Here is a 26873-nt window from a genome sequence, read left to right on the forward strand (position 1 = left end):
GATGGGACTGGGGGTCACAGGACAGGCGATGATGGGACTGGGGGTCACAGGACAGGCGATGATGGGACTGGGGGTCACAGGACAGGCGATGATGGGACTGGGGGTCACAGGACAGGCGATGATGGGACTGGGGGTCACAGGACCGGTGATGATGGGATTGAGGTTCACAGGACAGGCGATGATGGGACTGGGGGTCACAGGACAGGCGATGATGGGACTGGGGGTCACAGGACAGGCGATGATGGGACTGGGGGTCACAGGACAAGCGATGATGGGACAGCCATGAAATCTTACAAATACTTTGGAGTGTAAACAGAAATAGAAGTGATAATGATGATTTCTTACCTGCTCGCTCTCCTGCAGTACGGAGGTCATCCTGAACCCGTTCCTGATATTATTCTTCTTATGAAGGTTCTCCATCACCAGCTGCACCGCCTTGCTCTGGATGTTGGACATTTCCTCCGGGACGTCTCCCCGGACACTCAGGACCAGCAGAGCGGAGAGAAGACCCCAGGAGACGGCGGACGGCGACATGGCGGTCCTCTGAGGGGACAGATCTGTGTGTGGAGGACGGAGGATTGGAGAGTCTCACTCAGAACCACAAAACACACCAAATCCAGAACTTTCCAAGTGCTGAGAGCTGGGGAGGATCCCGGGAGGGACGTCTGTCCAAAATATTGATTCAGGAATGCCGACGAGTGCCGACACGACAAATCCGTCACCGAGGACTGACTGGTGATTGACAGGTGAAATCTGAGCAGAGAGGACGGCGGACGGGGGACCCGAGAGAGATGGAGGATAATAATAATGATACATAGTAACAAAATAGAATGTGGCCGGTGCACCCATCCCTTCATTTATATATCCATACACCCAATTTATTTGTCCTGGGACGCAGTGGCGTAACTAAAACCTTCAGGGCCCCGATGCAAGAAATCATGAAGGGCCCCCCTGACCCCTGGACAGCGCTTTTCCTAGGGGGATGTCTGATAAGAGGAGGAGCCGCGAGAGCCGCCGTGGGACCCCAGAAGTCGGTGTTCGGGGCCACTCTGTGCAAAACTAACTGCACAATGAAGGTATGACATGTTTGTTATTTAAAAAAAAAAAACCTTTACAATCACTTTAAGGGGTTAAAACAGGTGGTCAGGAGGCAACATATTGCCTCTTTACCGGCTGTCAAATGCCTCTGAAAAGTGATCTGAGCATGGATCGCTTTTCAGAGGAACAGCATTTTGTTGCTGGTACTTTGAACGAGCAAGAAAAAAAAAATCAGTCCTGATTGTACACATATAGGGTGTCAGGATTAAACGTACATACATAAAATGTGCATACATACATCTAAACAGTGGCAGCTGGTACTCAAAAGTTTTTGGGGGGGCGCAAACATTTTTTGAAAAAAAATCATCAAATGCTGCTAGTGTGCCACTTAAATGCTGCCAGTGTGCCATCAAATGCAGCCACTGTGCCCATCAAATGCTGCCACTGTGCCCATCAAATGCTGCCAGTGTGCCCTTGAATGCCCCCAGTGTGACCCCCGACTGCTCATCGGTACTTACCCTGTCTTGGTGGGGCAGCGGGTGACTGCGACGAGTGGGGTCCTCCATGCGTCTCCTGCTGTCCACATCTCCCGTCCTCTCCTCCTGATAGGCGTCCAATAGCTCCGCCTGTCGTTTCAGCCAATCAGGTGACGGGTAACAGACCCGAGCACCTGATTGGTGGAGAGGCAGTTTAGTGTTAGGAAAGCGAATAGTCATTTGCTTTTCTAACACAGCTGAGTGGCCTGTGAGGTCACCTTTTTTGATGCCTATTAGAGCCTATGGCTCTAATCTGGTGGTTCAAAAACACACCCCCCCCCCCCCCCCGCCGCTGTAATTCAGGTTCCCTGCGCCCAAAAAGGGGCTGGGCGCCTGAATTTAGGGTGGCAGCGGCGGCCATAGATAGGTTCATGCAATGCATGAATCTATCTATTGGTGATAGAGGGGGGTGGCTGGAAAGAGGGGGCGGCCCGTGCGCCCTTAATGCACATGCCTTCACTGCATCTAAACACACACACACATAGATAAACACACACATAATATACACACACATATACATATATAAATACACACATAAACACATGCAAACACATACATGAACACACATATAAGAACACACATATAAACACACATATAAGAACACACATATAAGAACAAACACATAAGAACACACATATAAGAACAAACATATAAGAACACACATATAAGAACACACATATAAGAACACACATATAACACACATATAAACACACATATAAGAACACACATATAAGAACACACATATAAACACACATATAAGAACAAACATATAAGAACACACATATAAGAACACACATATAAACACACATATAAGAACAAACATATAAGAACACACATATAAGAACAAACATATGAACACACATATAAGAACAAACATATGAACACACATATAAGAACACACATATAAGAACACACATATAAGAACACACATATAAGAACACACATATAAACACACATATAAGAACAAACATATGAACACACATATAAGAACACACATATAAACACACATATAAGAACACACATATAAGAACACACATATAAGAACAAACATATAAGAACACATATAAACACACATATAAGAACACACATATAAGAACAAACATATAAACACACATATAAACACACATATAAACACACATATAAGAACACACATATAAGAACAAACATATGAACACACATATAAGAACACACATATAAGAACACACATATAACACACATATAAGAACACACATATAAGAACACACATATAACACACATATAAGAACACACATATAAGAACACACATATAAGAACACACATATAAGAACACACATATAAGAACACACATATAAACACACATATAAGAACACACATATAAGAACACACATATAAACACACATATAAGAACACACATATAAGAACACACATATGAACACACATATAAGAACACACATATAAGAACACACATATAAACACACATATAAGAACACACATATAAGAACACACATATAACACACATATAAGAACACACATATAAGAACACACATATAAGAACACACATATAAGAACACACATATAAACACACATATAAGAACACACATATAAACACACATATAAGAACACACATATAAGAACACACATATGAACACACATATAAGAACACACATATAAGAACACACATATAAACACACATATAAGAACACACATATGAACACACATATAAGAACACACATATAAGAACACACATATAAACACACATATAAGAACACACATATGAACACACATATAAGAACACACATATAAGAACACACATATAAACACACATATAAGAACACACATATAAGAACACACATATGAACACACATATAAGAACACACATATAAACACACATATAAGAACACACATATAAGAACACACATATAAACACACATATAAGAACAAACATATAAGAACACACATATAAACACACATATAAGAACACACATATAAGAACACACATATAAACACACATATAAGAACAAACATAAAGGAACACACATATAAGAACACACATATGAACACACATATAAGAACACACATATAAACACACATATAAGAACAAACATATGAACACACATATAAGAACACACATATAAGAACACACATATAAGAACACACATATAACACACATATAAGAACACACATATAAGAACACACATATAAACACACATATAAGAACAAACATATGAACACACATATAAGAACACACATATAAACACACATATAAGAACACACATATAAGAACACACATATAAGAACAAACATATAAGAACACATATAAACACACATATAAGAACACACATATAAGAACAAACATATAAACACACATATAAACACACATATAAGAACACACATATAAACACACATATAAGAACACACATATAAGAACAAACATATGAACACACATATAAGAACACACATATAACACACATATAAGAACACACATATAAGAACACACATATAAACACACATATAAGAACACACATATGAACACACATATAAGAACACACATATAAGAACACACATATAAACACACATATAAGAACACACATATAAGAACACACATATGAACACACATATAAGAACACACATATAACACACATATAAACACACATATAAGAACAAACATAAAAGAACACACATATAAGAACAAACATATAAGAACAAACATAAAAGAACACACATATAAGAACACACATATAAACACACATATGAACACATATATAAGAACACACATATAAACACACATATAACAACACACATATAAACACACATATAAGAACACACATATAAGAACACACATATAAACACACATATAAGAACACACATATAAGAACACACATATAAGAACACACATATAAGAACAAACATAAAAGAACACACATATAAGAACAAACATATAAGAACAAACATAAAAGAACACACATATAAGAACACACATATAAACACACATATGAACACATATATAAGAACACACATATAAACACACATATAACAACACACATATAAACACACATATAAGAACACACATATAAGAACACACATATAAGAACACACATATAAACACACATATAAGAACACACATATAAGAACACACATATAAGAACACACATATAAGAACACACATATAAGAACAAACATATAAGAACACATATAAACACACATATAAGCACACATATAAACACATATATAAGAGCACACATATAAACACACATATAAGAACACACATATAAGAACAAACATATAAACACACATATAAACACACATATAAGAACACACATATGAACACACATATAAGAACACACATATAAGAACAAACATATGAACACACATATAAGAACACACATATAACACACATATAAACACACATATAAGAACACACATATAAGAACAAACATATAAGAACACACATATAAACACACATATAAGAACACACATATAAACACACATATAAGAACACACATATAAGAACAAACATAAAAGAACACACATATAAACACACATATGAACACATATATAAGAACACACATATAAACACACATATAAGAACACACATATAAGAACACACATATAAACACACATATAAGAACACACATATAAGAACACAGATATAAACACACATATAAGAACAAACATATAAGAACAAACATATAAGAACACACATATAAACACACATATAAGAACACACATATAAACACACATATAAGAACACACATATAAGAACACACATTTAAACACACATATAAGAACACACATATAAACACACATATAAGAACAAACATATAAGAACAAACATATAAGAACACACATATAAGAACACACATATAAGAACAAACATATAAGAACACACATATAAGAACACACATATAACAACACACATATAAGAACACACATATGAACACACATATAAACACACATATAAGAACACACATATAAGAACACACATATAAACACACATATAAGAACACACATATAAGAACAAACATATAAGAACACATATAAACACACATATAAACACACATATAAACACACATATAAGAACTCACATATAAGAACAAACATATAAACACACATATAAGAACTCACATATAAGAACAAACATATAAACACACATATAAACAAACATATAAGAACACATATAAACACACATATAAACACACATATAAGAACACACATATAAGAACACACATATAAGAACACACATATAAACACACATATAAGAACACACATATAAGAACACACATATAAGAACACACATATAAGAACAAACATATAAACACACATATAAACACACATACAGAATCCCTTTTAAAAAACGGCAGTGCCTTACCTCACCTCTTCCTGCCGGGTACTGCACTGTAGGGGGAGACAAAGAGCACAGCACACACTGCTTTCACTTTAGAACAGTGTGACGAGCTCCCTGCACAGTGCCGATTACAGTTCGGCCGACCATCTGGGAGATCGATCTCAGCTGCTCCTCCTAACAAGATAAATAGGGGGGCCCTGAAGGGCCCCCTGCAGCATGGGGCCCAGTCGCCATCGCGACCTCAGCGACCCCTATACTTCCGCCACTGCTGGGACGTTAAATGAGGCACAACACATAAGACCGATGAAAAACTCGCTTCCAACAATGTTATTTAATAAATGAATACAAATTGTATACAAAAGGAGGATAAAATGGTAACAAGCTGATTTGTAATGAATCCATATTAATACATTTCATAAATATGTAAATTCGAGGCGTGTCTAAAAAGTTGGGTAAATAGTATCAGAAAACAAACAAAACAGAAAATACAAACGAATGACCTTCAAAAGACTTTCAAAATAATCGCCGTCCTTCACGACACACTTTAGGGCAACGTTCACGAAGGTTCTGGAAACTGTCATCCACAGACGGGACACATGAGTCTAGAGCCCATTCACACAGGGGCAACTTTGGATCCGACTTCAAGTCGCCCCTAGTCGCCTCAAGTCGCGCTACATGAATAAATCAATGTAAGTGACTGGATCCATCTTAATGCACACTACTGCAGTCGCTCCGACTTCAGAAAAGGTTCCTGTACTACTTCAATCCGACTTGAAGGCAACTTGTACCCATTGATTTCAATGGAAGTTGCCTCCAAGTCTGATCACTGTTCATACTGAGGCAACTTTACAGGAAGCAGAAAGGAAACAGAAAGTAATTTCCTCCACTAAACAGCCAGCCCCCTCCTTCTCACACACAGCTGATAAGCTCTGATTGGCCACTTGTAAAGTTCCCTGTCCTGGAGGCGACTTCAAGTTGTGTTGTAAGTTGCCCCAAGTCGTGCTGTGATTCATACTCAAGTCGTGTCCAAGTTGCCTCCCAAAGTCGTGCTGGAAGTCATGTTGCCCCTGTGTGAATGGGCTCTTAACCGACCCACCTCACTGGATCACACAGTTTTTACCGGTATCCCCCCCCCAGTTTTTAGTTCTAGTTGCTCCCCCTGGAACACTCCCTGATAACCGAGAGGATTACTAAGACTGCCCACTTTGTTCATGGCCACCATGGATGATGTTCTCCCCTGCTTGTGCCCGGGGTTCAAGAAAGGATGATGCAATTAAACCACCAGAGACTTGACTCCCAAGATAACCCTCGGAGCTGGACGTAATGTTAATGGATGGTCCTTGGGCACGGTAATAGAGGCCGTACGCGACACCCCCCCCCACCATATACCAGCAGGGAAGCTGCATGCCAGTATCTCCCCACCACTTGCTGTGTACAGGAGTTGATCTCTATACTAGTAATGGACATTATAAATGATATGTACATTCAAGGCTTTGCTGTGGCACCGTTGACACTTGTGGGGGTGGTGGGGACTTTTAGGCCGCGCTTACATTGAATGCCTCTGAGACTCGCATGACTTCGGGTCTAGCGCAGGACACATAGGGGACACCTTTGAAACATGCATGGGGGGGAGGGGATGAGTAGTCTACCACCTCCTGGGTGCACTGGGATGGTCTATTTTGGCTCCCTCAGGGAGCCCTGAACTTGTTGACACCAGGACGGGGGTTTTGATGGAACCCCCACATAGATACATATTTAACTAGGGGAGAGAACATTCTAATGCCAGAACAGCAGTTGCTACAGGTGACATTTAGGGGCTGCCCCTCCCTTCCTTACAGATCGTGAGGCACAGGGCTTTTTTTCTCAAACAATAGGTGCTGGAACTCAACCACGATCCCCCAAAACCCCTCCCCCCTACACACACCCTCCAAATCACATCAAATAGTGGGTGTGGTCATATTTCACAAACAGTAGGAGGGTCTTAAAGGGGCATTAAATATCAGGATTGCATTACATACCGAGTGCAGAGTTCAGGGGGGTTACACACAGAGTGCAGAGCTGTCACTTCTAAACACATAAACCGGACTTCTGTGTTTACAAGTGATTGTGGTGAGCAGGCACCAAAGGGTCTGAGCCAGAGGTGGTGAAACCGAGTTCCACCAAGTTCCCCCTGAAAAAAAGCCCTGGTGAGGCATAATCTAGCATTGGTGTCCCAGAAGAGAACGAGGGATATAATGTATACTCACATTAAACCAGAGGCGGGGCAGCGCTCCTAGGGACAGACGGACCCCCTCCTATGGACGGGGGCTCTGATGCCCTCGGTACCTATCTCACCCCGGGGGAAGGGTAACATTACATACCTAGGCTCCAGACACGGGGGTAAACTGACACCTATACTCATGCATCGCCAGGAGTTGAGGCGAGGGGTTTGCCCAATTATCCCGGTCCATACCTGTGTTCTATATACGACAAACGTCCAGCTGTTTCCTGAATTTCATGTCTGTTTTAAACTTTAGCTTATGCATGCATGTTGATGTTACAAGTCGTCAGTATATATGTTGATTAATTTTGTACGCCAAAGTCGGGTGGTCAAGGGCGGCCCTTCACTGGCTGTGCCTTCCCCCTCTCCCAAATAGGCCGGCGCATCATTACCAGTTTTGCCTTATTCTTTAGTTTATTCTGCCGCACCCTCTGTAGGGTTGCCTACTTTACTGCTTTATTTCTGGGAGGTACACCACAGTTAAGGGGTACCGTCTCTCTTTTGCTTTTTCTTAAACTGCAGCCTCCTACCTCTCTCCCTCTCAAGACTCTCCCCCCTTTTCTTAACCCACCCCCTCCCCCCTTCTTCCTCCCAATCTTTAGCTTCTCTACCTTCTTTTAAGACAGGGCGATGGAATCTATAAAAATTGTGTCACTGAGTGCAAGAGGCCTGAATATTCCTGGAAAGAGACGCATGCTCTTGAATGATTTAGAGAGCTCTCATGCTGATGTGGCCTTTATTCAGGAAACTCACTTTAAAAATGACAAACTACCTATTCTTAAAAGCAGATTCTTCCCCTTGACACACCACTGCAGGGCCAGATTAAGAACCTCATGGGCCTGCTGCTGAGGGTTTTGGTGGGGCTTTTTATAAATAAATAAGTAAATAAAAATGCAAACAATTTTTTGTTATAACAAATTAAATTAAATAGAGAGAGGGAGGATGAGAGAGAGAGAGGGGATGAGAGAGGGGTGAGGGGCGAGGGAGGGAGCACGAGAGAGAGAGGATGCGAATGAGCATGCATGGGAGTGACAGCAACGCACCCCGACCAAGGCAAGTGACCGAAGGCACAGAACCTGGAAGGAAGATCGGGTGAAGGTGGAAGCACCCGGGACCTGTCGGATTATTTACAGCGCAGAGCTGGAGGGCTCAGTCTGACAGGTAAGTGTACCCTAATGGGGTAATATGCTGTGCATACTTGTACATTATGGCATAACCTACCTCAGGGCCTCTTAAAAGTAGTAATGTTAGCGAAGTTTACGAGCGCTTTAATGTCACAGGATCCCAGGAGCCTCTCATGGGGCCCCCTACTGACCCGGTGGCCCTTGGGCAGGGCCCAAATGCATAGTTGCCAACATTTCAAAAATATTTTCAGGGACACTTTTTTTTTCAGTGGTATATTTAGAGTAGCTGACATCCTCCATGTTCCTCTATACATCACAGTAGTAATCCCAAAATAAATGAGTACTAATAATGGGCAGAACAAATATGAGGACTGAGAAGATTTCCTTTAGTTGAACTAACAAAAGTGCCAATTCTAGAGCTGGGAACATTGAGAATATTCAATATAAATTTTAAAGGTCTGTTTTTGTGGATAAGAGGCACAGGGGAGGAGTATGGATGGTGTAATAGTGGAAAGTATGCGCAGGTGAGGGAGAGGAGTGTGGAGGGTATAACAGTGGGTACTAGGGTACAGGAGAGGAGTGTGGAGGGTATAACAGTGGGCAGTATGTACAGGAGAGGAATGTGGAGGGTATGACAGTGGGCAGTATGTACAGGAGAGGAGTGTGGAGGGTATGACAGTGGGCAGTATGTACAGGAGAGGAGTGTGGAGGGTATGACAGTGGGCAGTATGTATAGGAGAGGAGTGTGGAGGGTATGACAGTGGGCAGTATGTACAGGAGAGGAGTGTGGAGGGTATGACAGTGGGCAGTATGTACAGGAGAGGAGTGTGGAGGGTATGACAGTGGGCAGTATGTATAGGAGAGGAGTGTGGAGGGTATGACAGTGGGCAGTATGTATAGGAGAGGAATGTGGAGGGTATGACAGTGGGCAGTATGTACAGGAGAGGAATGTGGAGGGTATGACAGTGGGCAGTATGTACAGGAGAGGAGTGTGGAGGGTATGACAGTGGGCAGTATGTAAAGGAGAGAAATGTATGACAGTGGGTAGTATGTACAGGAGAGGATTGTGGGGGTATGACAGGGGGCACTATGTATAGGAGAGAAGTGTGGAGGGTATGACAGTGGACACTATGTATAGGAGTGTGGAGGGTATGACGGTGAGCAGTATGTACAGGAAAAGAGTGTGGAGGGTATGACAGTGAGCAGTATGTACAGGAGAGGAGTGTGGAGGGCATGACAGTGAGCAGTATGTACAGGAGAGGAGTGTGGAGGGTATGACAGTGGGCAGTATGTACAGGAGAGGAGTGTGAAGGGTATGACAGTGGGCACTATGTACAGGACAGGAGTGTGGAGGGTATGACAGTGGGCACTATGTATAGGAGAGGATTGTGGAGGGTATGACAGTGGGCACTATGTACAGGTAAGGAGAATGTAGGAATCTGGGAAGGAAAATGTAAAGGTTGTGGAAGGATGTTTAGGGACTGTGTTGTGGTTAAGCTGGCCATACATGGATTGAAATTAAGCCAATTAAGCAGAGACCAGCCATAGTCGATCTATGTATGGGCTAGCTGGTTGTACACTGGTTGTACAGTCAATCTATTAATCAACTTGAGTACAACCAGCCTGTCAGGTTTTACTTAAAACAATCAGTACTGCCAGCTATAGTAACACTGATGATTGTATTGTGTGGGTAGGGAAGGCTCCCCACTGGCAGAACACAATAACACTGTGGGGGTGATTCCCCCATCCACAGGTCAGCAGGTGAGAGGGTGTGTGGGGACAGGCTGGGGAGAGAGGTCTGTCAGCAGTTGGGTATCAGGTGGTCATGAGGGATATCAATCAGCGGTGGGGGAGCAATCTGGAGTGATATCTTTTGGAGTAGGGTCTGTCATCTGCAGGTTGGGAAATGGTCACCTGTGATATAAGTTGAAGGGAGGGGGCTAAAATGGGGAGTGACCTGGTTGGTGGGGAGTGACCTGGTTGATAGGGAGTGACCTGGTTGGTGGGGAGTGACCTGGTTGATGAGGAGTGACCTGGTTGATAGGGAGTGACCTGGTTGGTGGGGAGTGACCTGGTTGGTGGGGAGTGACCTGGTTCATGGGGAGTGACCTGGTTGATAGGGAGTGACCTGGTTGGTGGGGAGTGATCTGGTTGGTGGGGAGTGACCTGGTTGGTGAGGAGTGACCTGGTTGGTGGGGAGTGATCTGGTTTGTGGGGAGTGACCTGGTTGGTGGGGAGTGAACTGGTTGATGGGGAGTGAACTGGTTGGTGGGGAGTGACTTGGTTGATGGGGAGTGACCTTGTTGGTGGGGAGTGACCTGATTGGTTGGGAGTGACCTGATTGGTAGGGAGTGACCTGGTTGATGGGGAGTGACCTGATTGGTGGGGAGTGACCTGGTTGGTGGGGAGTGATCTAGTTGGTGGGGAGTGACCTTGTTGGTGGGGAGTAGGGATGAGCTGAACACCCCCCTGTTCGGTTCGCACCAGAACATGCGAACAGGCAAAAAGTTTGTTCGAACACCGTTAAAGTCTATGGGACACGAACATGAATAATCAAAAGTGCTAATTTTAAAGGCTTATATGCAAGTTATTGTCATAAAAAGTGTTTGGGGACCCGGGTCCTGCCCCAGGGGACATGGATCAATGCAAAAAAAAGTTTTAAAAACGACCGTTTTTTCGGGAGCAGTGATTATAATAATGCTTAAGTGAAACAATAAAAGTGTAATATTTCTTTAAATTTTGTACCTGGGGGGTGTCTATAGTATGCCTGTAAAGGGGCGCATGTTTCCCCTGTTTAGAACAGTCTGACAGCAAAATTACAAAGGAAAAAAGTCAACTACTCGCGGCTATTAATGAATTGCCGGTCCGACAATACACATAGAAGTTCATTGATAAAAAAGGCATGGGAATTCCCCACAGGGGAACCCCGAACCAAAATTAAAAAAAAAAAGGCGTGGGGGTCCCCCTAAATTCCATACCAGGCCCTTCAGGTCTGGTATGGATATTAAGGGGAACCCCACGCCAAAATAAAAAAAAATGGCGTGGGGATCCCCCTCAAAATCCATACCAGACCCTTCAGGTCTGGTATGGATTTTAAGGGGAACCACGCGCCAAATTTAAAGAAAAAAATGGCGTGGGGTCCCCCCAAAAATCCATACCAGACCCTTGTCCGAGCATGCAACCTGGCAGGCCACAGGAAAAGAGGGGGGGGCGAGAGAGCGCCCCCCCTTCCTTCCATGGGGGGCTTATCGGAATCTGGAAGTCCCCTTTAACAAGGGGACCCCCAGATCCCGCCCCCCCTGTGTGAAATGGTAAGGGGGTACCATTTCACAAAAAAAGTGTCAAAACTGTTAAAAATGACAAGAGTTTTTGACAATTCCTTTATTTAAAGCCTTCTACTTTCCATCTTCTTTCTTCTATCTTCTTTCTTCTATCTTCCTTTGGTTTCTTCCTCCATCTTCTTCCTCCGATCCTCTGCTTCTTGTTCTGGTGTTCTCGTCCGGCATCTTCCTCCGCAGCGTCTTCTTCCCTTCTTCGTTCTCGGGCTGCTCCGTATCCATGATGGGAGGTTCCCGCTGTGTGACGCTTCTCGTCTTCTGACACTTCTTAAATAATGGAGGGTGGGGCCACACGGTGACCCCGCCCCCCTCTGACACACGGGGACTTGACGGGGACTTCCCTGTGGCATTCCCCGTGACTTCAGAGGGGGACGGGGTCACCCATTACGTAACGAGTGACCCCTCCCCCTCTGACGTCACGGGAATCTTTTTTTTTATTTTTTGGTAAATGGGCCTATCTTAAGGTAAGGGGCCTGGAGCTGCAGCTCCAATAGCCCCATTGTTAATCTGGCCCTGTATAACCACTCCACTAATCCTGCAGCCAAATCTAAAGGGGTTTTCATACTGTTGTCCAGCAAACTACCATGGAAATTCCAAGCGGAAGTAAAAGACCCCGGGGGACGTTTTGTGTTCCTGAAAGGTCTCGTAGGTGAAACACAACTTACCTTGGCGACGTTATACGCTCCAAACGACCACCAAGACAAATTTATCTCACATACATTAGACAAATTGACGGAGTTCACGGAGGGCCAGTTAATCCTTGGGGGGGAGACTTTAATGTCCCCCTACTCCCGTCAGCACAAACTTCTTCCGGATACTCTGTGATCCGTCCATCTCAGAGGAAACAGATAGCTAACTCCTTACACATGGTCCAATTGATCAATATATGGCGACTGCAGCACTCGGGAGAGCGGGATTATACGTTCTACTCCTCACCACACAAAATATACACCAGGATAGACTTTTTTTTTAATTCCCCATAGCCAATTACACGCTGTATCCGACTCTGCGATCGGCCACATTACTTGGTCAGACCATGTCCCCATTTCCCTTACATATACAACTGATGGGGGGGAAACTCGACTAGGCCCAGGTTTTGGCGACTAAATGAAAGTCTCCTACAGATCCCTGAGGTTTTGGCGGATGTAAGGAAAGGACTAAACCCTATACTTTCAGGAAAACGACACCCAAGACTGCGACCCCAGATCCCTTTGGGAGGCCCATAAAACAGTCCTCAGAGGGATACTTGCTAAACACGGCGCTCGCATCAAGAGAGAACGTAACGCACAACTATCCAAAATCCTCAACACACTTACCTTAGCGGAATCCCGGCATCAACATATCCCCACACCGGAACTTGAGACAGAACTGGGATCTCTAAATTACAGACCTACTACATTACAAAGCTAAGGCAGCTCCGCAACTCTGTCGAAAGATGAAATAAGAGTCAGGAAATAAATGTGGGAAGTTGTTAGCCAGATCAGTCAAGGAACAAAAATCAGTAGCCTACATCCCCCAAATTATACACCCGGATGGTCGAAAAGCTACATTACCAAAGCAAATATCACAGGGATTTCTATCACTCATTGTACAATCTACCGAACAGGGACCCCCCCCCAAGCAGACATTGACGAATATATAACATCCTCCCAAATGCCATCCCTGCTCATACAAGTTCAAGATGACCTGGAAAAAAAACGTTTTTATTATTATTATTTATTATTAATATTATTATTAATAATAATAATAATATTAATAAAACGTTTCCATTATTATTATTATTTATTATTATTATTATTTGTTACGTTCCATTCGTTTAGATACGGCATTCGTTATTTTGGATAATTCGTAACTTTGGATAAATTTGCATCTAAATTTTTTTAATTATTATTATTATTTATTTATTTATTATTATTAATACACATTGGTTAAAAACAGAGACATATGTCCATGCATCTAAATAAAAACAAAATTTATGATGTCATCATCCACAAAGCAGATGTTTTCCTCCCAGATGCCCCCACTCCTCTGCTGGAGGCCAAATCCTGAGATGGTTCTGGGGGGTTAACTGTCCCCCCTTCCCTCTCTGGGCCGGCCCCGCACTTCCTCTGCCTCTCCTCCTCTTCCCTGTTTTTCTCCTCCGCTGTCATTCCGAGAACCCTCCAGAGATCCGACGGACCCCCTGCAACCCAACCACAGCGCACAGACCAGACACACGTATGTATTTTATACTCTATATACAGACCAGACACACATATGTATTTTATATACTATATACAAACCAGACACACATACAGTGCCTTGAAAAAGTATTCATACCTCTTGAGATTCTCCACACTTTCTCATGTTACAGCCAAAAATGTAAATGTATTTTATTGGGATTTTATGTGATGGACCAACACAAAGTGTCACATAATTGTGAAGTGGAAGGAAAATGATAAATGATACAAATAAATATGTGAAAAGTGTGGGGGGGGGGGCATTTGTATGGCGCCCCCCGGAGTCAATACTTTGTAGAACCCCCTTTCTCTACAAGTCTTTTTGGGGATGTCTCTACCAGCTTTGCACATCTAGAGAGGACATTTCTGCCCATTCTTCTTTGTAAAATATCTCAAGCTCTGTCAGATTGGATGGAGAGCGTCTGTGAACAGCAATTTTCAAGTCTTTCCACAGATTCTCAATGTGATTTAGGTCTGGACTGTGACTGGGCCATTCTCACACATGAATATGCTTTGATCTAAACCATTCCATTGTAGCTCTGGCTGGATGTTTCGGGTCGTTGCCCTGCTGAAAGGTGAACCTCCCCCCCGGTCTCAAGTCTTTTGTAGACTCTAACAGGTTTTCTTCTAAGATTGTCCTGTATTTGTCTCCATCCATCTTCCCATCAACTCTGACCAGCTTCCCTGTCCCTGCTGAAGAAAACCATCCCCACCACATGATGCTGCCACCACCATGTTTCACGGTGGGGATGGTGTGTTCAGGGTGATGTGCAGTGTTAGTTTTCCCCACACATAGCGTTTTGATTTTAGGCCAGAAAGTTGAATTTTGGTCTCATGTGACCAGATCACCTTCTTCCACATGTTTGCTGTGTCCCCCACATGGCTTCTCACAAACTACAAACAGGACTTCTTATGACTTTCTTTCACCAATGTCTTTCTTCTTGTCACTCTTCCATAAAGGGCAGATTTGTGGAGAACACGACTAATAGTTGTCCTGTGGACTGATTCTCCCACCTGAGCTGTGGATCTCTGCAGCTCCTCCAGAGTTACCATGGACCTCTTGGCTCTTCTCTGACGAATGCTCTCCTTGCCCGGCCGGTCAGTTTAGGTGGACGGCCATGTCTTGGTAGGTTTGCAGTTGTGTCATACTCTTTCCATTTTCCGATGATGGATTGAACAGAGCTCCGTGAGATGGTCAAAGCTTGGGAGATTTTTTTTTATAACCTAACCCTGCTTTAAAAGAGAAGTATGGGTTTTGCTTTTTCCCCATAATCATACTTACCTCGGTGGATTCCCTCACCTCTCCAAGCGAAGAGCTGCTGACTGTCTGCTCTGCTCCTCCACGCTCATTGAAGCGCTTGAGCTGTGGAGGGATGGGGAGCGGCTCGCTGAGAGGCTGAGACTGCCATCAGTCCAGGCAACTGGTGGATCCTGACTTCAGAAGTTGGGATGACGCGCTGCCTTGACTGATTGCAGTGACGTCAGTGGAGAGCCGACTTCAGGCTGCTCTACCTTGAAAATGGAGAAGCCCAGCCTAAAAAGCTCAGGCTGGACTTCTCCTTTAAATTTTCTTATAACCTAACCCTGCTTTATACTTCTCCACAACTTTATCCCTGACCTGTCTGGTGTGTTCCTTGGCCTTCATGATGCTGTTTGTTCACTAAGGTTCTCTAACAAACCTCTGAGGGCTTCACAGAACAGCTGTATTTATACTGAGATTAAATGACACACAGGTGTGTAATTACTAATGGTCCGTTTACTAATTAGGTGACTTCTGAAGGCAATTGGTTCCACTAGATTTTAGTTAGGGGTATCAGAGTAAAGGGTGGTGAATACAAATGCCCCCCACACACACACACACACTTTTCACAGATTTATTTGTATCTTTTTCTTCTCACTTCACAATTATGAGCCACTTTGTGTTGGTCTATCACATAAAATCCCAATAAAATACATTTATGTTTTTGGTTGTAACATGACAAAATGTGGAAAATTTTAAAGGGTATGAATACTTTTTCAAGGCACTGTGTGTATTATATATATGCTGATGTTCACACATCCGTGTTGGTCTCTGTATCCTTCAGGACTCAGTTAGGAGATCAAATAAGAAGAAGATCCAATGTGTCGTGTTACCCACCATAAGAAACAGATAAGAAAAAAAAGCATATCATACTGCCAGTGAAGAAGAGGGGGGAGGGGGGACACGGGGCACACAATTTAACTTTAACAAGACAGCACATCCACAGCCCCCAGCTTTGAGGCTTGCTTTGTTGAATTGAATCCTCAAAAGGAGATATGTGTCTAAAAGAGAATGTGGTAGGGGGAGGAGTCACAGCTCTGGAAAGCTCTGTAGTGTAAATCTCAGCTTGAGCTACTGAGCTCTGTAAACAACATGATTTTTGCAAAAGGAGTTAAAACGGAAATCAAAGATTGTAACCTGCTGGCTGGATATAAGAATACAAAATATTTATATTTCTCATGTTTATATAACAAAGAACAGGAAACATTGTTTTTATGTGTTATTAGTCCTGATCATAAAAACAAAGAGAGGAAATATATACAAATCCATGATCCCGCCCCTTACATATATATACAGAGGTGTATGTATGGGGGAGGAGGTAGAGGGGAAGAAAGTTCAAGGTGTACCCTGGTAGAGAATACTGATACCTTTCCCTGGATTGGCTGCTAGTGATCACATGACAATATCACATTACCTATAATTGCTGCAATGGCTCAGAATGTTCACCTGACATCATCAGTCTGACTTGCCACCTGATTGGCTCTCTATGACCATGTGATACATTGTAGAAGACTTCCAGTGTTCACTACATGACCTTATCCAACTGCCAGCTTTCACTACATTGGCGTTCGAATGGGCAGGCATGGAATATTTCCCATAAGATAACATAACAACCAATTTTTGTGTAATTAGTATAGCAAGTCCTGAGCTACTAGCCAGGCCTTAAGTTACTTGCCATCTGTTGCCCCACCCAACCCCTACCCTGCCCCGCCCCTAATTCCACCTCTAAACACACCCTCATAAATTATCTCATGAAATAACACTGTTAATTGTTTTATGCAGAATTAAGTTACAAAAATAAATATTAAAAACAACAACTTTAACAATATTAACATAGAACATATCAGTGCCCATCAGTGCAGCATATCAGTGCTGCCTTATCAGTGCAGACTCATTAGTGCCCATCAGTGTAGCTTATCAGTGCCCATCATTGTCACCTCATCAGTGGGCATCAGTGCAGCCTATTAGTGCCCATCAGTGCTCATCAATGCAGCCTATCAGTGCCCATCAGTACAACCTATCAGTGCCCATATGTTCCGCCTTATCAGTGCTCGTCAGTGCAGCAGGGATCACAGGGAGGAATCGGGTGGATTGCTATTCGGATCACACAGAGCGGGGATCTTCCGCTGTAACACAGCTTGGAGATGAAACACCAGCCGCTGTCAAAAAAAAGTTTCACCTCCTGGACTGGCATTGGACCAGTGTGCTGTCTATCATAGGACCCGGTCCAGGAGGCGGGACTGTGTTTGACAGCGGCCGGCGTTTCATCTCCAAGCTGTGTCACAACGGGAGATCCCCGCTCTGTGTGACCGCCGGACGGCTCTCCTCCTGACAGTTTCCTGACCGATTGCTTCTGGCAGAAGCCGTGTGGAGTTTTTTTACAGGGCACCAGAGCGGCCCGGTGGGGGGGGGGGAGTGCAGGCTTAGGGTGCTTAGGGAGTCTGAAGATGATGCAGGAGGATCTGGATACCCTTGGAGTTACTTACTGCGGCGCCCCCGAGAGGTGGTCCCCTCCCTTTTTAAGTGTTTGCCCCAGCAGAGGGTGGTACTTCCTAAAAAAGCCCGGGAAAACCTGGCCAGCAGTGTTAACCCTTACCTCCCAGGAAGTACCACCTCAGCAGAGCAGGCACAGCTAAACAGTGCAATTGACTTAACTTACAATATACATTTTACAGAGAAACACAAACAAGGACAGACATGTGCAGGATGAAAAAATTCGTTTAGTTTCGTTTCGTTTCGATTCGTTATTTAACATAATTCGTTTAGTTAAATTCGTTGCATTCATTACATTCGTTTTCGGAATTCGTTTCGTTTCGTATTCGAATTCGAAAAAATTCGACCGCATTCGAAAAAATTCGACCGCATTCGAAAAAATTTGAAAAAAACTATCAAATTCGAAAAAATTCTAACACATTCGAAAAAAACTGTCAAATTCGAAAAAATTCTACCACATTCGAAAAAAACTATCAAATTCGAAAAAATTCTACCACATTCGGAAAAAACTATCAAATTCGAAAAGATTCTACCACATTCGAAAAAAACTGTCAAATTCGAAAAAATTCTACCACATTCGAAAAAAACTGTCAAATTCGAAAAAAATTCTACCACATTCGAAAAAAACTATCAAATTCAAAAAAAATGTTACTACATTTGAAAAAAATATTAAATTCGAAAAAATTCGACCGTATTCGAAAAAAACTATCAAATTCCAAAAAATTCTAACACATTCGAAAAAAACTGTCAAATTCGAAAAAATTCTACCACATTCGAAAAAAAACTATCAAATTCGAAAAAATTCTACCACATTCGAAAAAAACTATCAAATTCGAAAAAATTCTACCACATTCGAAAAAAACTGTCAAATTCGAAAAAATTCTACCACATTCGAAAAAAACTATCAAATTCGAAAAAATTCTACCACATTCGAAAAAAACTGTCAAATTCGAAAAAATTCTACCACATTCGAAAAAAACTGTCAAATTCGAAAAATTTCTACCACATTCGAAAAAAACTATAAAATTCGAAAAAAACAATAACTGAATTTGAAAAAGTAAACTATATATAACCATTTTGCGAAATTTGAAATTCGTATAGAATGAAATCGAATTCCAATAGAAAAGATTAGGATAGAATAGAAAGTATAAAAGAATAGCATAGAAAAACGATAGATCAGAATAGAAAAAAATATAATATATTGTATTCTAAGCTTTTCTATTTGAATTCGAATTCATTCTGTACCAAATTCCAATTTTGGAAGATGGTTAAATATATATATTATATTTTTTTTCTATTCTGTTCCATTGTTTTTCTATGCTATTCTTTTCTATTCTATTCTAAACTTTTCTATTCGAATTTGAATTAATTCTATGCGAAATTCGAATTTCGGAAGATGGCTTCTAAAATTAGAATTTCGTATAGAATGAATTCGAATTTGAATAGAAAAGATTAGAATAGAAATAGAATAGACTAGAAAAACAATAGAACAGAAGAGAATAAAATATAATATATATATTTTTTTCTATTCTGTTTCATTGTTTTTCTATGCTGTTCTTTTTTATTCTATTCTAAACATTTCTATTCGAATTTGAATTCATTCTATACGAAATTCGAATTTCGGAAGATGGCTTCTGAAATTCAAATTTCGTATAGAATGAATTTGAATTTGAATAGAAAAGAATAGACTAGAAAAACGATAGAACAGAACAGAATAAAATATAATATATATATTATATCTTATTCTATTCTGTTCTATTGTTTTTCTAGTCTATTCTTTCTACTCTATTTTAATCTTTTCTATTCAAATTAATTTTATACGAAATTCGAATTTTGGAAGATGGTTTTATATATATATATATATATATATATATATATATATATATATATATATATAAAATATTTTTTCTATTCTGTTCTATTGTTTTTCTATTATTTTCTATTATATTCTGATCTTTTCTATTTGAATTCAAATTCATTCTATACAAAATTCGAATTTCAGAAAATAGTTATATAGAAATAGAATGAAATCAAATTCTAATAGAAAAGAATAGAATAGAAAAACAATAGAACAGAATAGAAAGAAACATTTTATATATATATAAAAATAAAGAAAACCATCTTCCGAAATTGGAATTTGGTACAGAATGAATTTGAATAGAAAAGATTAGAATAGAATATTTTATATTTTTTTCTATTCTGTTCTATTGTTTTTCTATGCTATTCTTTTATATTATTTTCTGTTCTATTCTAATCTTTTCTATTTGAATTCATTCTGTACCAAATTCCAATTTCGGAAGATGTGTGTGTATATATATATATATATATATATATATATATATATATATATATATATTTTTTTTTTTTTTTTTTTCTATTCTGTTCTATTGTTTTTCTGTTCTAGTCTTTTCTATTAGAATTCGATTTCATTCTATTTCATTCTGTTTCTGTATAACCATTTTCGGAAATTCAAATTTCGTATAGAATGATTTTGCATTCAAATAGAAAAGATTAGAATAAAATAGAAAAGAATAGAAAAGAATAGAAAAACAATAGACCAGCATAGAAAAAAAATAAAAATAAAAAAAATATATATAAATATATATACCGTATTTATCGGCATATAACACGCACTTTTTTCCCCTTAAAATCAGGGGAAAATCATGGGTGCGTGTTATACACCGATCCCTTGCGATCCTGAGCTGACAGATCTTCAAAATCGCCGACCGCGATTTGAAAATGGCGCCGAAATACACAGAGCCGGTCCTCGGCTCTTCTCGGCCACTTTCGGCTTCACTCGAGTGCCGCCCGAACCTAGCCGAGTGTACTCGGCTAGGTTCGGATAGCTCCGCTCACAGTCACGCCCATCCCGGGCGGGACTACGAGTGGAGCCGAAAATGAACGAGAGCCGCCGAGAAGAGCCGAGGACCGGCTCTGTGTATTTTGGCGCCGGCGGCACCATTTTCAAATCGCGGTCGGCGATTTTGAAGCTCAGGATCGCAGGGGATCACAGGATTTTCAAACTGCGAGCTGCAAGGCTGCACTGGGCCAAGGCTGCACTGGGGCAAGGCTGCACTGGGATAAGGCTGCAATGGACACTGGGAAGGCTGCACTGACAAGGCTGCACTGACAAGGCTGCACTGACAAGGCTGCACTGACAAGGCTGCACTGACAAGGCTGCACTGACAAGGCTGCACTGACATGGCTGCACTGGGGCAAGGCTGCACTGGGATAAGGCTGCAATGGACACTGGGAAGGCTGCACTGACAAGGCTGCACTGACAAGGCTGCACTGACAAGGCTGCACTGACAAGGCTGCACTGACAAGGCTGCACTGACATGGCTGCACTGGGGCAAGGCTGCACTGAGAAGGCTGCAATGATGGACATTTAAATGTAAGTTTTTTTCCCTTAAACTTCCCTCCTAAAAGTTTTTTTTTCCTTAAAATTCCCTCCTAAACTTGGGGTGCGTGTTATACGCCAGTGCGTGTTATACGCCGATAAATACGGTAATTTTTTGTATTATTCTCTTCTATTGTTTTTTTATGCTTTTCTTTTCTATTATTTTATATTCTATAATAGTCTTTTCAATTCAAATTCATTCTATACGAAATTCGAGTTTCGGAACATGGCTTCTGAAGTTTGAATTTCTTATAGAATGAATTCGAATTAGAACAGAAAATAATAGAAAAGAATAGACTAGAAAAACAATAGAACAGAATAGAAGAAAATATAATATATATATATATATTATATATTATATTTTCTTCTATTCTGTTCTATTGTTTTTCTAGTCTATTCTTTTCTATTATTTTCTATTCTATTCTAATCTTTTATATTCAAATTTGATTTCGGTCTATATGAAATTCGAATTTTGGAAGATGTTTTATATATATATATATATATATATATATATATATATATATATAAATATATATAAAATTTTCTATTCTGTTTCATTGTTTTTCTATGCTATTCTTTTCTATTCTATTCTAAACTTTTCTATTCGAATTTGAATTCATTCTATACGAAATTCGAATTTCGGAAGATGGCTTCTGAAAGTGGAATTTCGTATAGAATGAATTCGAATTTGAATAGAAAAGATTAGAATAGAAAATAATAGACTAGACAAACAATAGAACAGAATAAAATATAATATATATAATTTTTTGTATTCTGTTCTATTGTTTTTCTAGTCTTTTCTCTTCTACTCTGTTCTAATCTTTTCTATTCAAATTCGAATTCATTTTATAAGAAATTCAAATTTTGGAAGATGGTTTTATATATATATATATATATATATATATATATATATATATATATATATATATATATATATATATATATATATTATATATGTGTGTGTGTGTATATGTATAATATATATATATGTATATGTATATATATATATATATATATATATATATATATATATATATATATATATATATATATATATATAAAACCATCTTCCAAAATTTGAATTTCTTATAAAATGAATTCGAATTTGAATAGAAAAGATTAGAACAGAGTAGAAGAGAAAAGACTAGAAAAACAATAGAACAGAATACAAAAAATTATATATATTATATTTTATTCTGTTCTATTGTTTGTCTAGTCTATTATTTTCTATTCTAATCTTTTCTATTCAAATTCGAATTCATTCTATACGAAATTCCACTTTCAGAAGCCATCTTCCGAAATTCGAATTTCGTATAGAATGAATTCAAATTCGAATAGAAAAGTTTAGAATAGAATAGAAAAGAATAGCATAGAAAAACAATGAAACAGAATAGAAAATTATATATATATATATATATATATATATATATATATATATAACATCTTCCAAAATTCGAATTTCATATAGACCGAAATCAAATTTGAATGTAAAAGATTAGAATAGAATAGAAAATAATAGAAAAGAATAGACTAGAAAAACAATAGAACAGAATAGAAGAAAATATATATTATATTTTCTTCTATTCTGTTCTATTGTTTTTATAGTCTATACTTTTCTATTATTTTCTGTTCTAATCTTTTCTATTCAAATTCAAATTCATTCTATACGAAATTCAAACTTCAGAAGCCATGTTCCGAAATTCGAATTTCGTATAGAATGAATTTGAATTTGAATTGAAAATACTATTATAGAATAGAAAATAATAGAAAAGAAAAGCATAAAAAAACATATATATATATATATATATATATATATATATATATATATATATATACATATTCTATTGCTTTATTATTTTATATTCTACCTTATTGTTTTTTTTAGAAAAACGTTTTCTATTTTTTTTAAATTTGATTATGTTTTCGAATTCGATTCGAATATGTTTTCGAATATGTTTTCAAATTCGATTCGAATATGTTTTCAAATTCGATTCGAATATGTTTTCGAATTCGATTCGAATATGTTTTCGAATTCGATTCGAATATGTTTTCGAATATGTTTTCGAATTCGATTCGAATTCGTTCGTTTTTTTTCGGATTCGTTTAAATTCTCTACTTTTGTCATTCGGAAATTCGGATGCATCCGAATTTCCGAATAATGAAAAATTCGTCCGAATTTCGATTCGGAACGAAACGAAATGCACATGCCTACAAGGTAATCAAAACCACAGTGGTTAAAAACATATATAAAAAACACACAATGCAGTAACCCCTTTGGAAGAACCAGCTTACGTGCCCCCTGCAGGCTCCCCCTTGTCTCTCACAAACTAAAAACCTAAACAAGTTTCAGCTTCTCCCAGATTCACACTGTGACGGAACCGTCCAGCACCCTGCTTAGGTGCTTCTGTCAAGATATAGCTTCCTCCAGTCCTGGACATAGGGACCAGATATTATAGCTGACCATACAAGACTAGCTGACAATAGCTTTTATGACAACTGGAACTGTTTATTGAAAACTCACACAGAATTTATAGTACACTGTGATGGAACGTCCCACACTCAGCTTGAGTGCTTCCGTCAGTACACCGCTTCCTCCAGTCTGAACATAGATATCAGATATTATAGCCGTAATATACAAGACTAACCGACAATAGCTGGTATAAAACTGGAACTTTTTTTTTTGACAAACAGAAAAAAGGTAGTACTAAGTATTACCAAAAGGGCGGACTTTATAGTCTAAGAAACAATGGAGAGAAAGAATAATATAAACAATCGAATTTATTGAGATTTATATTTCCACAAAATAATCAAAAGGGTAAAAAACATAGCATATATGCATCTGTGTTTTTGTGCAGTGAGCATTTGTGTGTCTACGCGTTTCGCCGTTATGCTTCTTCAGGACAAGGCCAAGGTTCAGAGACGAAACAGATAAGAGAATATGTTTCTCTATCTTAGTTTGGGATACATTATCACATATACCCACGATAAGATGAACGGTGAGTTTAGAAAATATGAATAAATCACAGTTTGTTAGCTGAGTCTGTGAGCAGGGGCAGAAGAGAACTTGTATTCCTGGTCTGAAAGAGGTCTTGGACCCTCTGTTCGGTTATCGGCGCTAGTAGACAACAGGAGACCCAGGGCTTTCCAGATCTCATTAACCAGCGTTCCTTTTACATACATCTGCTGAGTCCCACACTGGCAGAAACCATCATGGCCTCCTTAATAATGTCCTTTTGCATTACATAACAGAACATCTTCCTAAATGCTTATAGTTCCCTCAAATGCCAGGGCCCAAGTTTGGTAGGCAAGAGGCTAGCATTCAGTCCCCTCCAAAAGCCTCTGTCCCGGGTGAGTCTATCACATACACCAGGTCAGATGAGCCTGATTACATTATCGTATGCAAAGGCAACCGTATACAGGAATATAACCAACAAAAACAACCAACATAAACTATGCCAATCCACCTCTACAAACGAATAGCTGACAGTCATATAATCAACATGAGCTAATTAACTAGTCACCTAATAACCCAGAATAGGTGAGCAGACTATTGGCCCCTACAACCCTGAATACAAAGTACTGTACAATACACATTATTACAAGTATAAACACAATACAATCTCCCAATAGTTCTATAACAAGTTGAAGTGTTCACAAGACTAGTCTCATCTCCAAGAGATGTTGTTCAGACAGAAACAAAAGATTTTCCAATTAACAATTAACTACGGGAGAGACATACAATAAACATATTACAGCGGATGACCCCAGACAGGTGGCTTGAGCTGATGATAGTAACATCTGCTATGAGTCTCACAGTGTGAAGCCGTCATTGTTGGTAATGGGGCATCTAGTCCCTAAACATGGATCCCGGGCCTAGATTCCCAGAGTCTGTGTGTTTTGGGGAGACATGAACTTGAATCAGGAACAAGACCACTCCAAGGGTCCCCCAGGCACACACCTCTCAAAGAATAGTGTTCCCTTAAAAGCCAGAGCCCATAGTCAGTGGATAAGAGGCCACCCTGCAGTCCCCCTCGAAAAGCCCCTGTCCTGGCTGGGTCTGTCACACACACCTATCATGTGATTTCTGATAAGGAAGCTGAGACAGCGACGGGGTGTATTGGATCACAGAAGACTCAGGATATGGTATGATTTTTTTCTGATATATAGTATAACAAGCTCTCAGATTAGTGTCCCTTCCATCTGTGACCAATGTGACATTTTAACTCTCGTTATCAGGTGACTGTTTGAGCTCCACTCCAAAAAGGACCACCATGAAACTTGCCGCAGGATGGGGACTGGTCAGCGCTCTGCTGGTCCTCAGAGTCCAGGCAGATGTCCCGGCAGAGGAACTGTCCGAGAACCAGAACAAGATGGTCCTGCTGGTGATGAAGAAGTTCCATGAGAAAGATCTAAAGAACAGATACAGGATGACGTCCATAGTGAAGGCAAAGGAGGAGGTGAGTGCCGGGGGAGTTCAGAGTATTAATGTTCAGATTATTATGGGCTGTGGGTTGGAGGACCCCAACATAACTGTAGTCAGAGTCCTACAGGGTCAATATTTATAGACAATGCTAATCATTGGAATTCCGATATTGATCATGTAAATATCTTTACTGCTCCACAGATCTGATATTGTCCATAGGGCCCCTGCAGAAAGCAGTCAGCACTTCCAGGGAAGATTTTTATTTTTAAAGTCCAATTGGACTTTCAGTAGAAATCAGCGAAATAAAATCCAGGTGCATCAAAACCAAATATGTTGAATGTCTTACAGCTGTGTTAGAGAGGCCCCCTGGCAGGTGACACAGGACTACCCGAGGCATGGAATGTAGTTGACTGTTGGT

General features: G+C 40.0%; 2 protein-coding genes across 3 annotated transcripts in view; one reads left to right on the plus strand and one right to left on the minus strand.

Moving 5' to 3' along the window:
- Positions 1–553, minus strand: part of LOC141146200 (retinoic acid receptor responder protein 2-like) — a 48346-nt gene extending 47793 nt beyond the window's left edge. Inside the window, exon 1 of the mRNA XM_073632930.1 lies at positions 346–553. Coding sequence (XP_073489031.1) covers positions 346–534 — 189 coding nt within the window. The 5' untranslated portion in view covers positions 535–553. The remainder of the gene's footprint in view (positions 1–345) is intronic.
- Positions 1–26873, plus strand: part of LOC141145686 (retinoic acid receptor responder protein 2-like) — a 93074-nt gene that overhangs the window by 53674 nt on the left and 12527 nt on the right. The window contains exons 1-2 of one of the 2 annotated variants that reach the window (XM_073632544.1): positions 14680–14837; positions 26269–26489. In XM_073632544.1, the coding sequence (XP_073488645.1) occupies positions 26304–26489 (186 nt within the window). In that variant the 5' untranslated portion in view covers positions 14680–14837; positions 26269–26303. Of the gene's footprint in view, positions 1–14679; positions 14838–26268; positions 26490–26873 lie in introns of those variants that run through there. The other variant, XM_073632543.1, reaches the window with a different exon arrangement.

This window comes from Aquarana catesbeiana, linkage group LG05 (assembly GCF_042186555.1).
Source record: "Aquarana catesbeiana isolate 2022-GZ linkage group LG05, ASM4218655v1, whole genome shotgun sequence".
In the NCBI taxonomy this organism is placed as follows: domain Eukaryota; kingdom Metazoa; phylum Chordata; class Amphibia; order Anura; family Ranidae; genus Aquarana; species Aquarana catesbeiana.